At 40.1% G+C, this 19,306-nt stretch overlaps 1 protein-coding gene across 40 annotated transcripts in view; it reads right to left on the reverse strand.

Moving 5' to 3' along the window:
- Nucleotides 1–19,306, reverse strand: part of Ank2 (ankyrin 2) — a 583,460-nt gene that overhangs the window by 141,200 nt on the left and 422,954 nt on the right. For all 40 annotated transcript variants that reach the window (XM_029474820.1, XM_021159015.2, XM_029474818.1 and 37 more), the window contains 2 exons: nt 17,061–17,159; nt 14,868–14,966 (listed from right to left, as the gene is read on the reverse strand). In XM_029474820.1, the coding sequence (XP_029330680.1) occupies nt 14,868–14,966; nt 17,061–17,159 (198 nt within the window). The remainder of the gene's footprint in view (nt 1–14,867; nt 14,967–17,060; nt 17,160–19,306) is intronic.

A 19,306-nucleotide genomic window follows, 5' to 3' on the forward strand; every position in this document is an offset into this window, starting at 1 on the left:
ACAGATTCAATGCAATCCCCATCAAAATTCCAACTCAATTCTTCAACGAATTAGAAAGGGCAATCAAACACAGAAGTCAGCTCACAGTCAGCTAATGGATGGATCACAGGGCCCCCAATGGAGGAGCTAGAGAAAGTACCCAAGGAGCTAAAGGGGTCTGCAACCCTCTAGGTGGAACAACAATATGAACTAACCAGTACCCCCCAGAGCTCATGTCTCTAGCTGCATATGTATCAGAAGATAGCCTAGTCGGCCATAATTGGAAAGAGAGGCCCCTTGGTCTTGCAAACTTTATATGCCTCAGTACAGGGGAATGCCAAGGCCAAGAAGTGGGAGTGGGTGGGTAGGGGAGTGGGGGGATATGGGGGACTTTTGGGATAGCATTGGAAATGTAAATGAAGAAAATACCTAATTAAAAAAAAGAAAAAAAAAACTATTCCACCAAAGATGTTTGGTGGCTATTTATTGCTCAGCATTATACTCAGACAGTGGCTCAAAAATAAACACAAAACCTCTTTGCTACATCCATCACAGACAGGTTGGTCCTGGAAAACAGACTGGGGCAAAGAGAGACTGAAGAGAAGACAGACACATAGACGCACTTACAGAAGAGCTGCAATCAGGTGAATCATGCTTGCTGTGACAGAGCATCACCAACTATACAGGCATTACAGAACCTCAGTGGGTTTATGATGTATGGTCCAGAGGAAGGCTGTGCCTCCTCCCTCAGCCTGGCCCGAGGACGGTTCTTCCCACACCCATGGGTTTGAGTCACCGTACTGTTCCTTGATAACAGTACACATTCATTGAAGGCTCCACTCACTCCTGACACCTTTACCCAAGGCTTCTTCTGCTGTCCACACCTCTTCCCATGAGAACCCCAGTCCAAAGCTGAGATAGCTATGCTTATACTACTACACACAGATTGAGGGGCACATCTAACTGCTCTGATTTTTTTAAATTACATATTCCATAAAGATAGCACAGATGAAGGACACAGCACTCAACTATGTGAGGAAATTCTATTATCAAGATGCCACAGAAGTGACTCAGTGTAAAGAGTAGGAGAACCAGGGAAGTACAGACACAGAAACAGTTTTTGAGATGGAGATGAAGAAAAAGAGAGAAAATGGCCTTACACAGGACTCAGTGCCAGATGTCGGGGGACTGGGTTTGGCAGAACTTGGCCCTTCTTACATCACTAAGGGCTCACCACTGTGTTTTAAATGATGTGAGTCACTTGGAATTTTTTTAAACAGGGATTTGACATGAACATATCTGCACTTTAGGAGATTACGATGCTAAAAATAGAGGATGAAATAGAAAACGCCCTGACTATAGTTACTGGAAAGGAAAGGAAGGTTTTTGTGAGGAAGTGAGGAATAGTTGAGAAGGGAAAATTGAGATAATGTTGGTTGATTCCAAGGTAAGCTAGTATTCAGGTATCTATACTGCACTCCATGATTAGAAGGAGCACAAGTGGTTTCAATACATATTATTTATTCATCAGTGTTATGATAGTCTGATTAGTTATAACTCTTTTTTTTCAGATCCAGAAATCAAGCTGAGCTTGGGAGAATCTAAGCATCAAATAGAACTCACATCAAGAATCTTTATCCCGTGCTTATAAAATATCTCTCACAGAGATGGGAGAGGGCTCGATGGGAAAAGTGCTTCCTGGGTAAGCACAAGGATGCGAGTTCAGAACCCCGGCAGTGGTATAAAAGTGGGGGTCACCCATATGCCTCTGGAAACCCTTCCCTAGGAGTGGGCAGAAATAGGCAGATCCCTGGAGCCAACTAATTGGTCGGTCTAGCCAGTCGGTTTAGCCAGTCCCACTAGCTAGTCAGTGAGCTCTGGATCCAGTCAGAGACTCCAATATGATAATAATGATGATATTTGGAAATCAATAAATGAAGACACCCAATGTCCACCTCTGGCTTCCACATGCATGCATTTCCACACACAATGTGTAGGCCAAAGCAGGTGCCCAATCAATACACCTTAAACAAATAGATAAAATAAACAGAACCCAAATTTCTTCTTCCATCTGTGATGTTTTTAACTCACCTCTAAATTATTCTCAAATATGTAAGTCTGGCCACTTCTGTTTAAATGAAGAACATCTTAACGGTTTGCTTTTAAGGCCTTGATTATGGAGGAGTTGATAGTGACTGGCTTCAAGGTCTAGACTTAAAGTCACTGCTTTTTGACCTGGTACCCTCTTTTTAGGTCACCTACTCTAGGGAGGATGAATCTCTGTCATGATGACCTTCAAGCAGCCAAGGAGAGACCCACAGGAGAAGGAACTGAGTGAGATGGGAACGTCGGGGCTATCTTGCTAACTGCTTGAAAAATACCTGGGGATTGAGTGCTTCAGCCTAGAAATGCCTTCAGTGACTGTAGCTCTGAGTGTCCTCACAATGACCTCAAGAGGAACGCTGAACCACAATTGTGCAACCTGAGCCCCTGCTAAGAAACGGTGATGATAATACATGTGTGGTGTTTGAAGGTGCTAAGTTGGTCAGAGGATTGTTTAGTAGCAATAGTTAGTAAGCAGAAGCACAATGCACAGTGAGAGATGTCCAACATGCCTGTGTCTCCCTTGCCAATCACACATCTTGCCATTCTTACTTCATATCCCTTCCTTTCTCTTGAGGAAGGAAATTGTCTTAAACAGCTACCTTCAAATATTTTAGACATATAGCTCTTAAAATGCTTAAAGCAAAAATCTAAACGCACTGTTCTTCTTGAGGTTAATGGAGATATAAGAGGCCCTCGATGTCTCCCAATCCCCAAGCTATCAGGAAAACAGTATTTAACTGTGCTGAGTTCCAAAAAGGCATATGAGGGATGCTTCCTGTAGAATCCTGGGATGTGAGTTAGCTATAAGTGGAAGCATGATGACCCAGCAGCCACTGCATCCTGTTACCATCTATAGAGTACTTTGAAGCCAGAAAAGACCACTGCACTGAGAAGAATGAATAGATAAAGAGATAGCTGGGGTCTATTTGTCTAGGTCAAACCACACATAGTCTGAGGCAGTACTAGAAGAAGAAGAAGAAGAAGGAAAAAAAAACTACAGTTTTCAATGTCCATAGTAGCCTAACTTTCAATGTGTTCTTTCGGTTTACTCTCTGTTCTTATTGGAAAACAAATATTATAACTATCTGTAGTAATAGAAAGTAAGAATGATTGGGAATGGTTACAGATAGTCTGGGATTAATGAAAGTCAAATATACCTTCAGAAGAAGTCCTGTCTTTTGTTAGCAGGCGGACATCAAGATTGAGGGTTTAGTTTTACTCTTTGTCCAGAGCAGAACTCTTTAGCAGCCTGACAGTCTATCAGCTAGACACATAGTAGCATTGAGACAGGTTGGTGGGCACTGCTGTGCTCTTCATTCTCAGTACCTTCCGTACCCCTCTCCTATTGAAGCAGATTGTGAGAAATGAGGTCTGGAAGAATCCTAAAATTATCAGCAAGCTTGAAGGTCAGGATGATTCAAATCATGTCCCTAAATACACTGTGAACACCCAGCTGTGAAAGATACAGGAAGCCAATCTGGACTAATTGTAGTCGTGAAAATAAAGACAACTTTGGGGACTCTGGGGTGTGTTTAGAAAACAAGAAGGAAGCATAGGGTTGTACACTATTTGACAGTGAAGCTCAACTGATTTCCTCATCTTCTAGATTCAAAAGATCTTTGGATAAGTGAAGGCAATCCACACAGGACACTCTCTAGTACACAGTGGCTTCATGTTTGCACAACATTTGAGCTGCTCCCTTCAACTAAATTCAGAATTTGGTTGTTTTTTTAGAAAACGAGGACAGAAGAACAGACATGATTTCTTCTTATAACAACAGAGTATGACCAGCATTGTAGGTCTACAGTGGTGCACAGTCTATAAATCAGATGTTACAGGAATCACAGGAGTGACAGAGAAAGACTCTGAGCCTTGGATATGGAGGAAGCATTCAGAGCTGGAGGAATCCTGGAGCTCACTGACTTGTCTGAATTTTATATCATAAAGTAGAGAAAGGGTTTTGTAATTCAAGTACAAGGTGAGCCATTTCCTATTTAAAGTTGGAGACATCATAATTCATATGACATCTAAACCAAAGTGCAGTTTTCAATATTGCCATTAGATTAAAATAAAGCACTCTGGGCTGGAGACTTGGCTTAGAAGCTAGGAGCACTTAATCAAGAGGATCCAAGTTCCATTCCCAGTACCCATATGATGGCACCCAGCCATCTGTAAGCTCTAGGTCCAGGGCACCCAATAACCTTTTCTGGAGTCTGAGGCCATCAGAAATACATAGGGTGCACAGACATATATACATACAGGCAAAATACCTATACACACAAAATGAAGATAAATTAATCTTTATCTTTTAAAAAATAAAGTGAAGAATGCATAAAATACAATAAATCAACTAGTGCAAGCAATGACATTACATTGTTATTTCTTTTACTTTGTGAGATTTCTCCCTTTACACTCTCTAAACAATCTCATATACTCCTTCTTGTTCTCTTTCAAATTCATAGCCTTTTTGTTAATTGCTGTTTTATATATATGTGTGTGTGTGTGTGTGTGTACATTTATAAATACGCATATGACTGAGTATATGAACATACATATGTCTTAAATATGTAGTGACAACCTGCTCAGGATAATGTATAATGTCACTTGCACACGTATGTTTTCAGGAGTGATGAATAGGTAACAGATAACCGATTGGCCTGCTGTTTCCTGGAGAAGGCTGTTCTCCCCTCAGCCGCCTGTAAATAACCTGAGGAACTTCAGAAACCAGGAAAGTACACAGGAGTCATTGCAGGAGTAGGAGAGCAACAGAGAGTCCAATAGCAGCGTGCAAGTGATCAGACTGAGGAAATGGGTAAAACGGGAAATCTAATTAGGGAGAGGAGGAATAAATACAAACAAAAGAAAGGGAGAAGAATAAAACAATAACAAGGAAGTCTTAAAATCTCATAAGGATTCATACTATTAACTATCTACCTACAATACCTATAATACACATAAGTTCATCTATAAATATGCAAAAATAGCTTAAATGTAATATTCTCACCTTGCCTAACAATGCTCCCTCCAAGAATCAAGAAAGACCACCTAACAAAAGCACAACACCAACCATGCGAAGCTTTCTTTCGTGTTGTTGGTCAGAGCCGTCTAAGAGACTCCTAAAACATTACAGGCTATTGTTATTGCCCCTGGTGTTCCCACAGATGTTTCTCGTCCCTATTGCTGAAGGCACCATGCATGTCAAACACAGGGCCCCAGATCCCTGGGCTGGAACTGACCCAGAAGCCTCCTCCATGAAGAATAGCTTTCATGGTGCCAGAAGGTGCCATGCAAGCTTCCAAAGGAAGCAATAATCAACTCTAGCAGCTACGATGCCTATGAAGCACAGCAACAAGCAGTATGGCTTTCATAAGATCCAATAGCTTTCTCAACAGACTCAAGACCCACCAAACAAGACAGAAATCACACCTGGTACTTGAATCCTAGCCAGCTACCCAGAGTTAGCAAAACAATAAATCTTAGAGAAGAAATTTACTAAACCAGCCTAATCCCTAACTACATCCTAAATATACATTCTTATACCCACGGATAAGTATAGCCCTTACGCCTCATCAAGTAAAAGTCTCTTTGCAGCAGTTGGAGACCATTAGAGAAAGCCACAACCAATCAAAATGTAGAGTTCTAGAGCCCAACCCCAAAGGATCCATCTACAACACAGTTCCTGCACCTAAGGCTCGGGGATCATTGTGAAAGGAGATGAAAAGATTCTAAGAGCCAGAAGATCAGGAGGTTGGCTGTCAGATTGTGTCTCCTATGAATGTCAGAAGCCATACTCATAAAAGTTCACCAACATGGCTGCTACCCAGACAAGAGATAAACAAGGATACACCAACGGACATGCTAATGTGGAAGGGAGGAAACTCACAAGAGCTTGCTTGCATCATTTTTTGTACATATAACGCTAACTTTGATTTAAGTTGTAAATTACATGTTGAGCTTGGGTAGAGATAGTTTAGTGGAGAAAGGTGGTGGCTGCCAAGCCTAAGTGCCCGAGGTCTCTCCTTGGAATCTGCACACATTATTGAGAGAGGACCAACTCCTTCAGATTACATCCTTCTCTGGTGTCCCGTGAGTACATGACCTGGTCTCACAGCCTCCCTCCCCTGACACAGACATACACACAGAGAAAGTTTCTTTAAAGAAATGTTACGTTTATCTTGCAGTAAATCCTCCTCATGATATCACATTTATCTTTATAATCACATGGAAAAATTCCTTTACAATGTGTATAGAATAAATAGCTACGAAGATATAAACTAAAATCATATTTTACAGATGTTGGGACCTGAGAAATGATTACATGAGTAATGAAAATGTTTGAACATGAGAAATTAAAAAAATGGAGTCATTACATATTTGAATATTGAACCTAAGTGGTCATTTACTCCCTGGCACATTTTTTTGTATTTCTTTACCAACAGTATAGATTATAAGAGCCAGATTGGGGGGTGGAGGGTTGTTTGGTTTGTTGATTGTTTGTTTGTTTGTTTGTTTGCTTGGTTAGTTGCAATGTGTTCAGCTCTTCATTGTAACAAGAGCTTTAAAATATCTGTTTTTGCGCAATATCTTAAGTGATCCAGTAACTTACACAAGAAAATATGTTACACAGCAATGAGAAACGTAAGTCAGCAACAACCACTGTAGGGTTCTTTCATTTCCCCCGCCAGAGCAAAGGCCCACTGGACTAAAGTCCTTATATTGAATTAAGCCACTGTACTCATTTGGTCAGTTATCACTGCATTATTTTGAAGTTAACTAAATGGGCATCAAAATTTTAATTTCAAATATTAAAATAGAAGCTAGGGCTCCTTTGCTTCTCTCATACAACATACACACACAAACATACACACATACTCGTAGTTGTTTTTTTTTTTTTTTTTTTTTGGTTTTTCGAGACAGGGTTTCTCTGTATAGCTCTGGCTGTCCTGAAACTCACTTTGTAGACCAGGCTGGCCTCGAACTCAGNNTGTAGACCAGGCTGGCCTCGAACTCAGAAATCCACCTGCCTCTGCCTCCCAAGTGCTGGGATTAAAGGCGTGCGCCACCACGCCCGGCTCATAGTTGTTTTTAATGAGTAGTTACTAAATATGTGTCCTATTTCAGCTGCCTTTAAGAAAATAAAATACTAGCCAAGTACTGGTGCAAGTCTCTAAAGGCAACCGCAGTATAAAACAACTGCAAGATTCATGAGAGCAGCTCACAGGAAGCCTCATCTTGTCATGTTATCAAGTGCAGACAGTAGCCTTGACTTTCCTAGCAAATATAGAAGATAACAGTGTAGCTCCGCCTCCAGACATATCTAGAAAATCTGAATACTCAAATAAAATTACTGCTTCCTTCAATGCTGTCAATCATGTTGTCACCTAATGATAACTAATCAACTTGAGAGAGTACTTGCAGATCAAAAATCACAATATGTGGTCTAACACAGGCAGAGACACAAATATACTGACAGATTTCATGGGGATTCAAAAATCTCTTTGAATTTTCCAAAATAAAAATCTCATTTTATTTTTATGATATTTGCGGTACATTTATTTTCTGAGAGTCACATAAAAGCTGGCAGCACTCTAGAGCTATTCTTATCCCATGTCTGATATTGAACAGCTTGAAAGGCGAGGATTGGGGTGCATGGGTAAAAGGGCCTGCCTAATATGTGTGGGCCCCTAGGTTCATCACTATATTGAGCAAAAGAGACAGGCAAACAAAAAAATCAGTGTTGAATATTACTAAGGTCCCATTTTAAGTCATTTTTCACGTGTTACAATACCTGTGAATATGAATAATATAAAAAGATTCAGTAATGTTTGAGAAACACCATAGTTTAAGGTGACAAAAGCCTTACTATGAAATTCTTCTTAAGTAAGTGGGGCTGTGTTGACTTACCCACTAGAGCAGGTGGCACTCAGAAGCTCTGAGATCAAGAAGGTGCATTGGATACAATGTATAACAGCCTTTAACCTGTTCTAGTTTACTGCTTGCCACAGACAGACCCTTCATATGATGAATATGATGGATATGATGGATATGATGCACAAGAAGAGAAGAATCCTAGCTGACAGTGAAGGTGAGTTCCCTTCTAAGACAAGGGTGCTCAGATTAGCATGTGAAATAACAAGGTTGATCCATGGTACTTATGATAACTGTAGAATGTGCACTAGGTTTCCTGACACAGGCTGTCTCATTCCAAGAAGGAGGTACTTAAAACAACCTGTTCCTTTAGAAAGTGCTTTATTTACTTAAAAAATCTGGATATATAAAATAGTTGATCCCAATATAAAAGTTACAGACCCCAGCGTCTAAGGAGTTGTGTTCACCTCTAAAGTTCACCCATGACAGGACATAGTTATACCTAACTCATTTCCTAACTTTTCATTCAAAGTCAGATTTATTTTTTAAAGTCTTACAGGAAATCTATTTTCATTGCCTTGCTTCTAGGTTCAAAAAGAACTCCCAACAGACACTCAAAGCAGGACATACAGAAAAAGAACGGATAGTGGTAAATTCAGACCATAGCAGTCAATCCTGAAGGACCAGATCATGGCCCGAAGAACACTGGTAGTCAATTCTAGCTCTATCAAACACGCTTCTGGACTTCCTGCCAGGAGAACATAGAGTGTTGTTACTCTTTGTGCTGGAGAACAGTTTAACTTTAAGGTCCTTAGACTCCTATACATATTCTTGCATCTCATACATCTAATTATATCAAACTGAATTCAAGGTAAAATGGGCTTCCAAGAAAAGCATTCCTCATTCCTGAGAGAGAGACAGGATGGAAGGGATAGCATAGGGAGAAGAGTTGACTCCCTGCCTGGTAGAATCTGGCTGTTGCTGCTTGCCTCAGCCCACTCTTTTTGTGAAGAGTGTTCTTGAATTCTTTTGAGGAGCAAAAAAAAAAAAAAAAGAATGCTCTTGAGGTGAAGACCAGAAGAAACTAGTGACTATCCATAACATTAATTCCAAAATATACCTGCTCCCAAAACACACACGCACACGCACGCACGCACACACACACACACACACACACACACACACACACACCATGACTCATCTATTTAGGTATATTTCTGGAACATGACTGTGTAAAACAGTAGTTGTCAAAGCTAATGGGATGATCATTATTATTATGCTTTCAAATAATGATGCCCACACAGGACCAGTTGTTCAGAGGAATCACCATTTTCGTTCAGCGGGGTTTTATCATGGGCTACGTGAATGCTGTGAGTATCGTGTCTCCTAAGGGATGAATCTGCTTTGATGTAAGTACTTTTACAAAGTCTATAACTAGAATTTGATCTATCGATGAATAGGGTTTCCTGTCCCAGTGGCATAAAGTGTGCACATACACACTCTGGGAACAATGTGTTCATTGTCTGAGACTGGGGCAGAATCCTGTAGCAGGGCCACAGAGTCTACTACAGAATCAGAGGGGCAGAAAACAAATGAATGAGTGATTTTCAGAGATGTACAGTGTTAGAGTCATTTTCTCTATCAACTGAAAGGTTATGAAAGTCAGTAAACAGTTTTATCAAAAATTGTTTCCTTGTCACATGAAGGATGGTAATGGGGGTTAAGAATTGAAATATATCTTAGGAAAAAGAGTCTAGAATACTCACTCTCAGGAGAGTAATATGGGCTAATGAGAGAGAGAGAGAAAGAGAAAGAGAGAACAGGGACTTTCCTCCATAAAGGACCCTTGATTTACATTTAAAACCTCACTCACTCATGCAGAGGACACAGGGAGTGTCTTGACTCCCATTGTCGACGTAAGCAGATTGGCTCCATACATGTGAGGCTTAAAAACTCCATGTAATCAGACCCTAAAGCAAATGCATATGACATGGAAATAGGAGGGGGCCTTAGAGGGGAGAAAGGAAGCAGCAGACACAAGGGAGGGCAACCAGGAGCACAGGCGAGGATAACAGGGTGACTGTGAGTAAAGTCCAAGGTGTGTGTGTGGGTGCCATTGTGAACCCCATTACTCTGTATGGCAATTTTTGAGATCATGATAATATTTAACAGAAATATAGGTTTTGATAAAGTGAGAGACAATTTTACAACTAGTTATTAGAGCTAACAAAATAAAAAGTGAACATTTTTGGATCTGTTGGTTTAATTACCAAGAGTTAATAAAGAGACTGAAGAGATGCTCTGGTGGGAAAAGAATTCACTATGCAAGAAAATAAGGACTTGTATTCAAACTTCCAGGAACTATGTAAAAAAGCTGGGTGTTGCTGTGCCTATGACCCCAATACTGTAGGGACTGGGGACAGGAGGATTATTAAGACTTGCTCACTGCCAGTAAGGTTCAGTAAGAGACTCTCTCCAGAAAACATGGTGGAGAATGATCCAGAAGGAAGCTCTATTCTCTCCTCTAAACACACTCACATGCATGGCACACATGTACATACACACACACACACACACAAGGACACACATATGGACATACATACACACGGAGAGACACAGACAGACAGACAGACAGACAGACAGACAGATACACACACATAGACAACTTAGCCACACAGACACATACACACACACACACAACCAGAGAGAAAGACTGAGGCACAGATAGATACACACACACACACACACACCACTAAACCAGACAGACAGACAGACAGACAGACAACAGAACTAAACTAAAAAGACAAAAGTTAATACAACAAGAGGCTTTGGGCTTCAGTTGTGCAATGGTGTTGAGCCCCTGGTACACACTGACCACATTCAAATTTTTCTCTGCCTATTTGTGTCAAGTACTTTTCTGAACATTTAGCTTTCTGCTCCACCTGCCAAAGCTGTTATGGCCCAGGAAGTTCCACACTCCTAATTACTAAAGATAAACGTTAGTAATGGAGTAAGGATTTACCTCTCTCCATCCTAATCCAGAAAAAAACAATCTTTCAACTCTAAGAGACAATCAGGAAAACAACAACAACAAAATGACAGATGGCATTGTCTGTAACCTCAACCCCCTGACTCTCGCTTTACCGTTGTGGAGGGAAATAACATGATATGCCTGATAATTAGAACCCCAGGTGACATTCATTCTGCATTCAGTGCCAGCAAGGACTTTGCATCTATCTCACATTTGTAGCGACTCTACAAACCAAGTGTTACTACCGCTAGATTAGAGGTGAGATACAGGGCCACAGGCTCAACCTCATATAACACAAGCAGAAGAAAGCAGCGGTTCTTGGCTGCTGGACCACAGGCAGGTGCACAGTCTCCATTCCCAGTATTGCACTCCTGGGTTGTGACACTTACTTTGCCCCTGTGCTTTTGTCCCCCTTGGTGATGCTGTTATTTTGCTCTTCTCTGAAAAGATGCCCCCCGCCCCGTTTTGTTATTGTGGTGGTGGTGGTGGTACACGTTTCTTTCCCTTTTTGCCTGTGCTAGAGATAGAACCATAATGGCTCAAACCTGTAGCCTAGTGTCCGCCACCCCCGCTGAGCAACACAGGATGGCTGATTGCTTACCTAGGCACCCTACTTTACCTAAACCAAGGCTTTATGTTTTAAAAGATTTCAATTTTTCATTATTTTTGTAAGAGTATTTTCTCATCATTCTGTATTATCTGGGAAAAAAAATAATCTTGTTTTTTAAATGGACAGGAGCCTACTCTAAATCTTCAAAACACAGCTTTACTTGGGTGTACCTCTGTTTAAAAATCCAAATTCCTGCTGCCCAAACCAATAAAAGTTCTTCCTGCTATGAAAGAGAAAGGAATTCTGTTTGGGTCCAACCAGTTGGATTATTCTGTTGATACAATTAAAAGTTCTGGGAACATTGTGGCTCCTGCCCATCACCCAGTGGACTTGGCTCCACTGTCTCACACTATTGATACTCCTAGGTTTTGAGTTCAGTCTTTCGATCCAAGTCATACATAAGACAATTAGTCTCCAGGGAGCAGGGTCACGGTATTCCTAACAGTCTGGAGCTAGAATGAAGACACCCCACCGGTGAAGGGGGAATAAGTGGAATGTTCAGATTCAGCTGAGTTTGTTGGAAGCCATGAAGACATACCTTACCTACAAGGTGGCTCCTGTCTAAAAAAAAAAAAAAAAAAGACTTAAAGAAACAAACGCTACTTCAGAACAGAGGTTAGCCGGAGTTATAAAAATACTAAACAGTGCCCAATGTAAAGCAGATGGGTAACATCACATGATGGCTCCTGTTAACCCTCTATTGTCTTCCTGCTTTTAGATAGATAGATGATAGATAGATAGACTGACAGACACACACACACACACACACACACACACACACACACATACATACATACATACATTTGCATATATATAATTTAGGATTTGTGCTGTGAATCTGGGATTCCGACATCCATTTTATGGTTGTTCTATTTCCCTGAATATGTCCCCACCCACTCATCTAACAACAAATGTTGGATGCATCAAACTATGTCCCGAGTTAGCTAGGAATGATGGGAATAAAAAAATGAGGGAAGGTTTGTGCCAGCATCCATGGCCTTAAGTCCATGCCTTTTCAAACTTGCTAAGACTCATCAGCAAGATGGTTAACTTGCCTGCATAAACACCTCTTTTAAAAAATATATGAGTCAACTGATAATGGTGGGTATCTAAATTCAATGATGCCATCAAATTCGTCAAATGAGTTAGGCGTTTAGAAGAAAACATCTTAAAATTTGATAATTTGTCCCAATCATAAATTTTCTCACAATATAACAAAAAAAATCCCATTTGAAGCTTTGTGTAGGGATTCCCTGCCATGTGAATCATCAGGCTAACAGTGTGCTGCACGATTAATGATATTTTAATCTCATAGTGATGACGTCAGCCTTCTTTCAAGATCTGTTGAAAGCTGACACAATTAGGACCACAAGAAGAATAAGCTTCAGTGAGTGTAGAATCACAGGAATGTTAAGATGGCTTTAGCTAATTATCCTTGCATTGTCCACAACCCATATAAACCACCAAGTAATACCTAATACCATAGCTTCTAACAGACATTTACTTGGCAACATTTGCCGTATGTCACCTTCTTTAACATCACTGGGTTCAATGAGTCATTTTTAGGAATACAGCCCTGTTCTTTTTATAGACAGAAATCTCAGCATTGCAGGTTAGTGTCCTGTTATCCTAAAGAAAACCCAGGTGCCCATTTGAACATCATTTGCTTTCAGCTCCATGCTTTATAAGTTCATAATTCACTGACACATGTTTTGCGGTATGTGACATGCCAGGCATCTCTCGTGTCCTCTGAAGCAAGCACGGTTCCCAGACTGGTAGCACCCGCCTTTGAGAGCTAACCACTCCAGAGCATCCAGAAACTGAAGTGAGACCCAGTTTTAGCAAGCTCTTCGGGGGATTACACTGCAGGTGTATGTTTGAGAATGCCTATCAGAGAGTAAAAGAATGTTATTTTGCTATATACAGAAATGTCTGTGTTGTAGAGCTTGAGAAGGAGCCCAGAGCTGCCTGCCTGCTGGATACCTGTTCTACTACTAAATGGATACTTCTGGCTCACGCCCACAGGGCAGTTATTAGCAGTTATTTCATAGCATCCTGTGTTTTCAGGCTCAAGATGCAGCTGTATCTAATGGGAACATAACATTTTTTTTAAAGTGGTACCAATCTTCAAATAGTTCTATTAAAGCTTTATGCTATGGTATGTTTTCGATTCCTAGTTAGCCATTGATACAAATTTAGCTGAAAGTCTGAGGTGCAAACAAAAATAGAAGTGATTAATCAAAATGTCATAACATTACACAGACAAAAATGGATGATGTATATGTCATGGGTTTATTAATCTCTGTAATCAAAATGAAGCAATAACTAAGCTGATTGAAGCACTTATCTTTAGCATTTTCTGGACTGGTATGTGTGTCATGCATGGAATTATATCTCTGGAGACAGAATGAGGAATGAACAGGACAGGAAGTAGATATTGCTACATGAAGACAAGCCAGGGGATGCTCCAAAGAACGAGCTTCCAATACCTCATGTAGCAATAATGTGTGATTAGCACTATAAAGAGAAATAGAACCAAATAGATCAAATGGAAAGATACTTGGTTTTTAATTGTTTGGTTTTGTTTGTATTTTAATATGGTATCAACCATAGGGCTTGCCACATTTGAAAGGAATGGATTTTTATTATAAAGGTAAGTTGTTTGATTCCTACCCACAGGGGAAAGAAGGGAAGTATCATGCACACATAGTTTCTACACCCCCCCCCCAAAAAAGGGGGGGCAGTCAGGTTTACCGTGTGATTTATCTTAATTATTATTTCTTTTTTCTTAACTTTAATACGATCATGAATGTGCTTTTATGCTTATGTGTATCATAAAGCTATAGGGTTTCATTCTGCCAGTTTTCTTCAGTATTTTAGTGAAGTTGTGTATGAGTTAACGGAGTATGGAAAGTCCTGCATCATAGCATGCTTGCCCAGTGGAATGCTGGATTTTGGATAATGTTTTCAGATTACAGGCAAAACAGTATCACGAGGCGGCCCAGCACTTCCACGAACTGCATTTCGCAGAGGTCACTGTCATCAGATCCTTTTGGTTTTGAAGTACGTAAAGACAATAATGGATTACCATTTGCCGAGTGTTTAGAAATAAGAAGTCTAACTCTATAATGTCATAGAGTATTTTGGCTAAAATTAGTAAAAGAATAATTTGCAAAACAAAACAAAAAAAACCCATCAGAAAAAAAAATTAAATCAATACCACAAAGCCATATTATATATTCACAGCAGAGAACATCCGAAGGTCACCAGTACCTGCGACTGGGCATTGATATTGGCTCCTTCCTTAACGAGAACTTTGACAACTTCCGCTTGTCCAGCCAGTGATGCAATGTGAAGGGCGGTATTTCCCTTCTGTTAAAACAGAACAGAAAATGTTAGAGGTTTCCAAACTGTGCAGAAATCAAAATATAAAAGCATTTTCACGTTTACTCATATTATTAAAATCTACACTTTGCCATGGTAAAGCACTCATTTTCCCAAGCCACCTTGCAAAAGATTTCTATTTTAAAATAAGAAGTTGGGAATCTTTTCTAACATCTCACTTTACTTTCTTTTTTTCTATTAGATCTTTTCTTTATTTACATTTCAAATGCTATCCCCAAAGCCCCCTATACCCTCCCCCCACCCTGATCCCCGACCCCCCTACTTCTGCTTCCTGGCCCTGGCATTCCCCTGTACTGGGGCATATGATCTTCACAAGACCAAGGGCCTCTCCTCCCATTGATGGCCGACTAGGCCATCCTCTGCTACATATGCAACTAGAGACACAGCTCTGAGGGGTACTAGTTAGTTTATATTGTTGATCCTCCTATAGGGTTGCAGACCCCTTTATCTCCTTGGGTACTTTCTCACTTTACTTTCTTTTGTAATACTGGTGCCTCTGTGTTGGGGCCATAGTAGGACTGGATTTTAACAAAGCCACAGTTTGTGGATATGTGTGTGTGTGTGTGTATGACAGTATCCTGTAAATATAAAGGGATTTTAATAAAATAAAACACCAAACCACCTGATTGTAAGAAAATGCCGATTTAAAAATGCTTATTGAGACAGTGCTCATTAACTGTGCAAAAATAAGTAGGGAGACTGGAAATATGGCTCAGCTAAGAGCACACAGACCCCATCACCTACATTAGGTGGCTTACAACCACACCAGTTCCAGGACACTGGATGTTCTGTTCTGCACCCCCTCAGACATGCATGCACACATGCACACGCATGTGCACACACACACACACACACACACACACACACAATCTATAAAATAAATCTTTCAAAAAAGCACCTGGGGACTCTCAGTGATTGGAGAAACTTTGCTCACAGTTCTGTTTCTACCTACAAGGACATGTGATTTCTACCAGCTCACTGCAGAGCCACAATCCACTCAGCATTTGTGGAACCCTTTCTTCTTCTTTTAAAAGATTTTTTTCTCTTGAAAATTCTACAACTGTAATCTAGAATTCAAAGTTAATCAAAACTGGTGGAGCACATCTGAAATCCCTGCAGTAAGGGACACTTGGAGTCCCAGACCACCTGGGATCCACAATTGAGATCCTTACTTCAGGAAAGAATCCCACCAGACGGATAATAGCATATCTTCCCCGCATGAGCAAGGCCCTGGGTTTGATCCCAAGCACTCTATTCCCAACCAAGAGGGCGGGAGGCAGGGGAAGAAAAGGTAGTGGAGGACAATTGAAAAGAGAAAAATATCAGTAGAATTTAGAAGAAAAATAAAAGCAAGAGCAAACATCATTTAAGCAACCAAAACATGGTGGGCTCAATGAATGTTTATGCTAATATGCACAATTCAAGGGAGGGAAATACTGTGAACGATATTACAATCAATAGTTTAATAATTCTAGTAATTGAAACCATAACCCAAAAGTTCTCTCCCAGTAGAGCACTAAGGATCTGGTATACTCATAGCAAACAGAATGAATCCAAAGAAAGACACATCCACTTAACCAAAGCAGAAGATTGCTTGTTTCCACTAAAAAAACCCCACCATTTCAAGTGAGTTGCTTTAACGCTGCTGTTTGAGTGTTTGTTCGTTTGTTCTTAAATCATTTGACTGTAAGCAAATGGGTGCGTGTGTCTGCAGAGGATCGTGTTGATCTAGGCTTATTTTTGTGAATCAAAGGAAGAATGATAGTAGATAAGGAATGAGATCTGGGCTTCCAGACTTCTCGAGTCTCACATCTAAGTCCTGAAGTGAGATGATTGCAATGCTTTAGAGTAATGGAGAAGGTTTCAGCTTTATTCTGGAGTAGTCAAGGATCCCTAGGAAACTTCTAAATAACTGAAAAAAAGCTTTAAAACTCCCCAACAACGAAACACATTACAATGATTAAAAAATGACAAAATAGAACAAAATGAATAAACAAACAACAACAACAACAAAAAATCCCTCTCTTCCTCATTGTTAAGAAACGTGAACATGAACAGTACCTTGGTGGCAGAATCCACAGAGGACCCTCTTCCCAGCAGCTCCTGCACGAGGCCCACGTGGCCTTCCTTGGCTGCCAGATGGAGAGCATTGAGTCCATTCTGAGAGAAGAAGAAGAAGTCAGGCTTAGGAGCAGAGAAATGACAAGACGGCAGTGAGCTAACTATGCTCAAACACAACCCACAGCAGACACGCTCGTTTCTTGTCTCTAGTTTTCTTGGCTTTCTTTTTTAATTTAATTTTATTTACTTACTTTTTTGGTGTTCACAGGAGACTATTTCTGTTCAGAAATTTGAATCTCCAGAGAGAGAGGCACAATGGTAACTGAATAGGGTTTAGAGAACTTATTTTATCAACCTTCAACCACTTTAATTAAGAAGTGTAGAAACGGGCTCTAAGTTTAGACCCCAGCACTTCCAGAGCCCATGTAAAAAGCTGGGTGCCAGAAGTGGAGATATGGTTCAGTGGCTAAGAATACTAGCTGCTCTTACAGGGGCTATGTTCAACATAGACAGAGCAGTTCACTACTGTCAGTTATGTCCTTTTCTGGCCTCCATGGATACCAATCATACATGTAGTGCACAGATATACATACAGACAAGAAACCCACATGCCTAAAGGTTTTTGTTCTTTTTTTTATTAAATATTTTCTTCATTTACATTTCAAATGCTATCCCCAAAGCCCCCTATGCCCTCCCCCACCCTGCTCCCCAACCCACCCACTCCCAATTTCCTGGCCCTGACATTCCTCTGTACTGGGGCATATGATCTTCAAAGTACCAAGGGCCTCTCCTCCCATTGATGGCCGACTAGGCCATCCTCTGCTACATATGCAACTAGAGACACAGCTCTGGGGGGTACTGGTTAGTTCATATCGTTGTTCCTCCTATAAGATTGCAGACCCCTTGAAAATTATAATTTAAACATTATATTTAAAAAGTTAGGTATTGCTGCAAACCTGGTGAGCATCTGGAACTTGGTGCTCACAGGGGACAGAACAGGAGGGTGCCTGGGCTAGCTGGTGAGTAACTGAGCTCCAATGATAGCCTGTCTCAGAGGAATAAGGCAGAAAGCGGTGCAGAAAAACACTGGGTGTGCTTCTTTGGCCTCTGCATATTCACAAGCATGCCCAGAACACATTATGTACATATGCACACATACACAAAGAACATACATACATACACACAAAGCATATAAGTGTTTTCTAATGAGAAAATAAAAACAGCGATTCTAAATTATTTACTGGGCTTGCTAAAGTCAAAACTCTATCTAGTATCAAATATACAGTTTTTCAAATAGATCTTATTCTTAAATATTTAAATGATAGAAAAATCTCTTTTACAAAGTGATTAAAAGCCAAAAGACCATGTTTAAGGTTACACAACTCTGCATCAATAGTATTATACTTCAAATAAATTTAGATCCCAAGAGCCTTTTCTTTAAATAAATAAATAAATAAATAAATAAATTTATCTTAGAACCTCTAATAATACTGTCAAATCAAGTTTCTACCTACATAAATCACTAAAATCTATGTACCACACCACTGAAAAAAATGTTATCTATATCTAAATGTGACTTATAAATTCAATGTGATATTTGTTAACGTACCAATGACACATACACTTTTACAAATCCTCTCCTAAAATTCAAGAAACCACAAAAGACCCCAAATAGCGAAAACTGACCTCAAAATACACAACAAAGTTGGAGCAACCCAACCAGTGTAGCACAGACATAGAAAGACAGGTGGCCTTACAGGACTCAATAGAGAGGCCAGGAATAAATCAGTGTACTACATACATACAGTCAATTGATTTTTGACAAGTGTATCCATAACCACCATTTGGGAAAAGATAGCATTTTTCAAAAATGCAACAATGATCCCTTTGTTTCAAAACTCTTCAAAGGAATGAAGCCAGTCCAGTTATAAAAACAACACAAAAATGCATTCAAGACTTAATATAAGACCTGAAACTATAAACTTATTAGGAAAAGTGTGGGGAAATGCCTCATGACATTGTACTATACAGAGGTTTTTAGGATTATTCTCAAGATCATAAGCAATAAAATAAAAAAAAATAAAATAGAAGAATGGGATCAGGTCACACCGAAAAGCTTCCACACAGCAAAGAAAACAACCAACAAAGTGAAAACAGACTAAATAATGAGAGGAAATGTTTGCAAGCCACAATTGTAAGGGGGGAGAGGTGAGGAGAGGGAGAGGGAGAGGAAGAAGGGGAGAGGG

This window comes from Mus caroli, chromosome 3, assembly GCF_900094665.2.
Source record: "Mus caroli chromosome 3, CAROLI_EIJ_v1.1, whole genome shotgun sequence".
NCBI classification, from domain to species: Eukaryota; Metazoa; Chordata; class Mammalia; order Rodentia; family Muridae; genus Mus; species Mus caroli.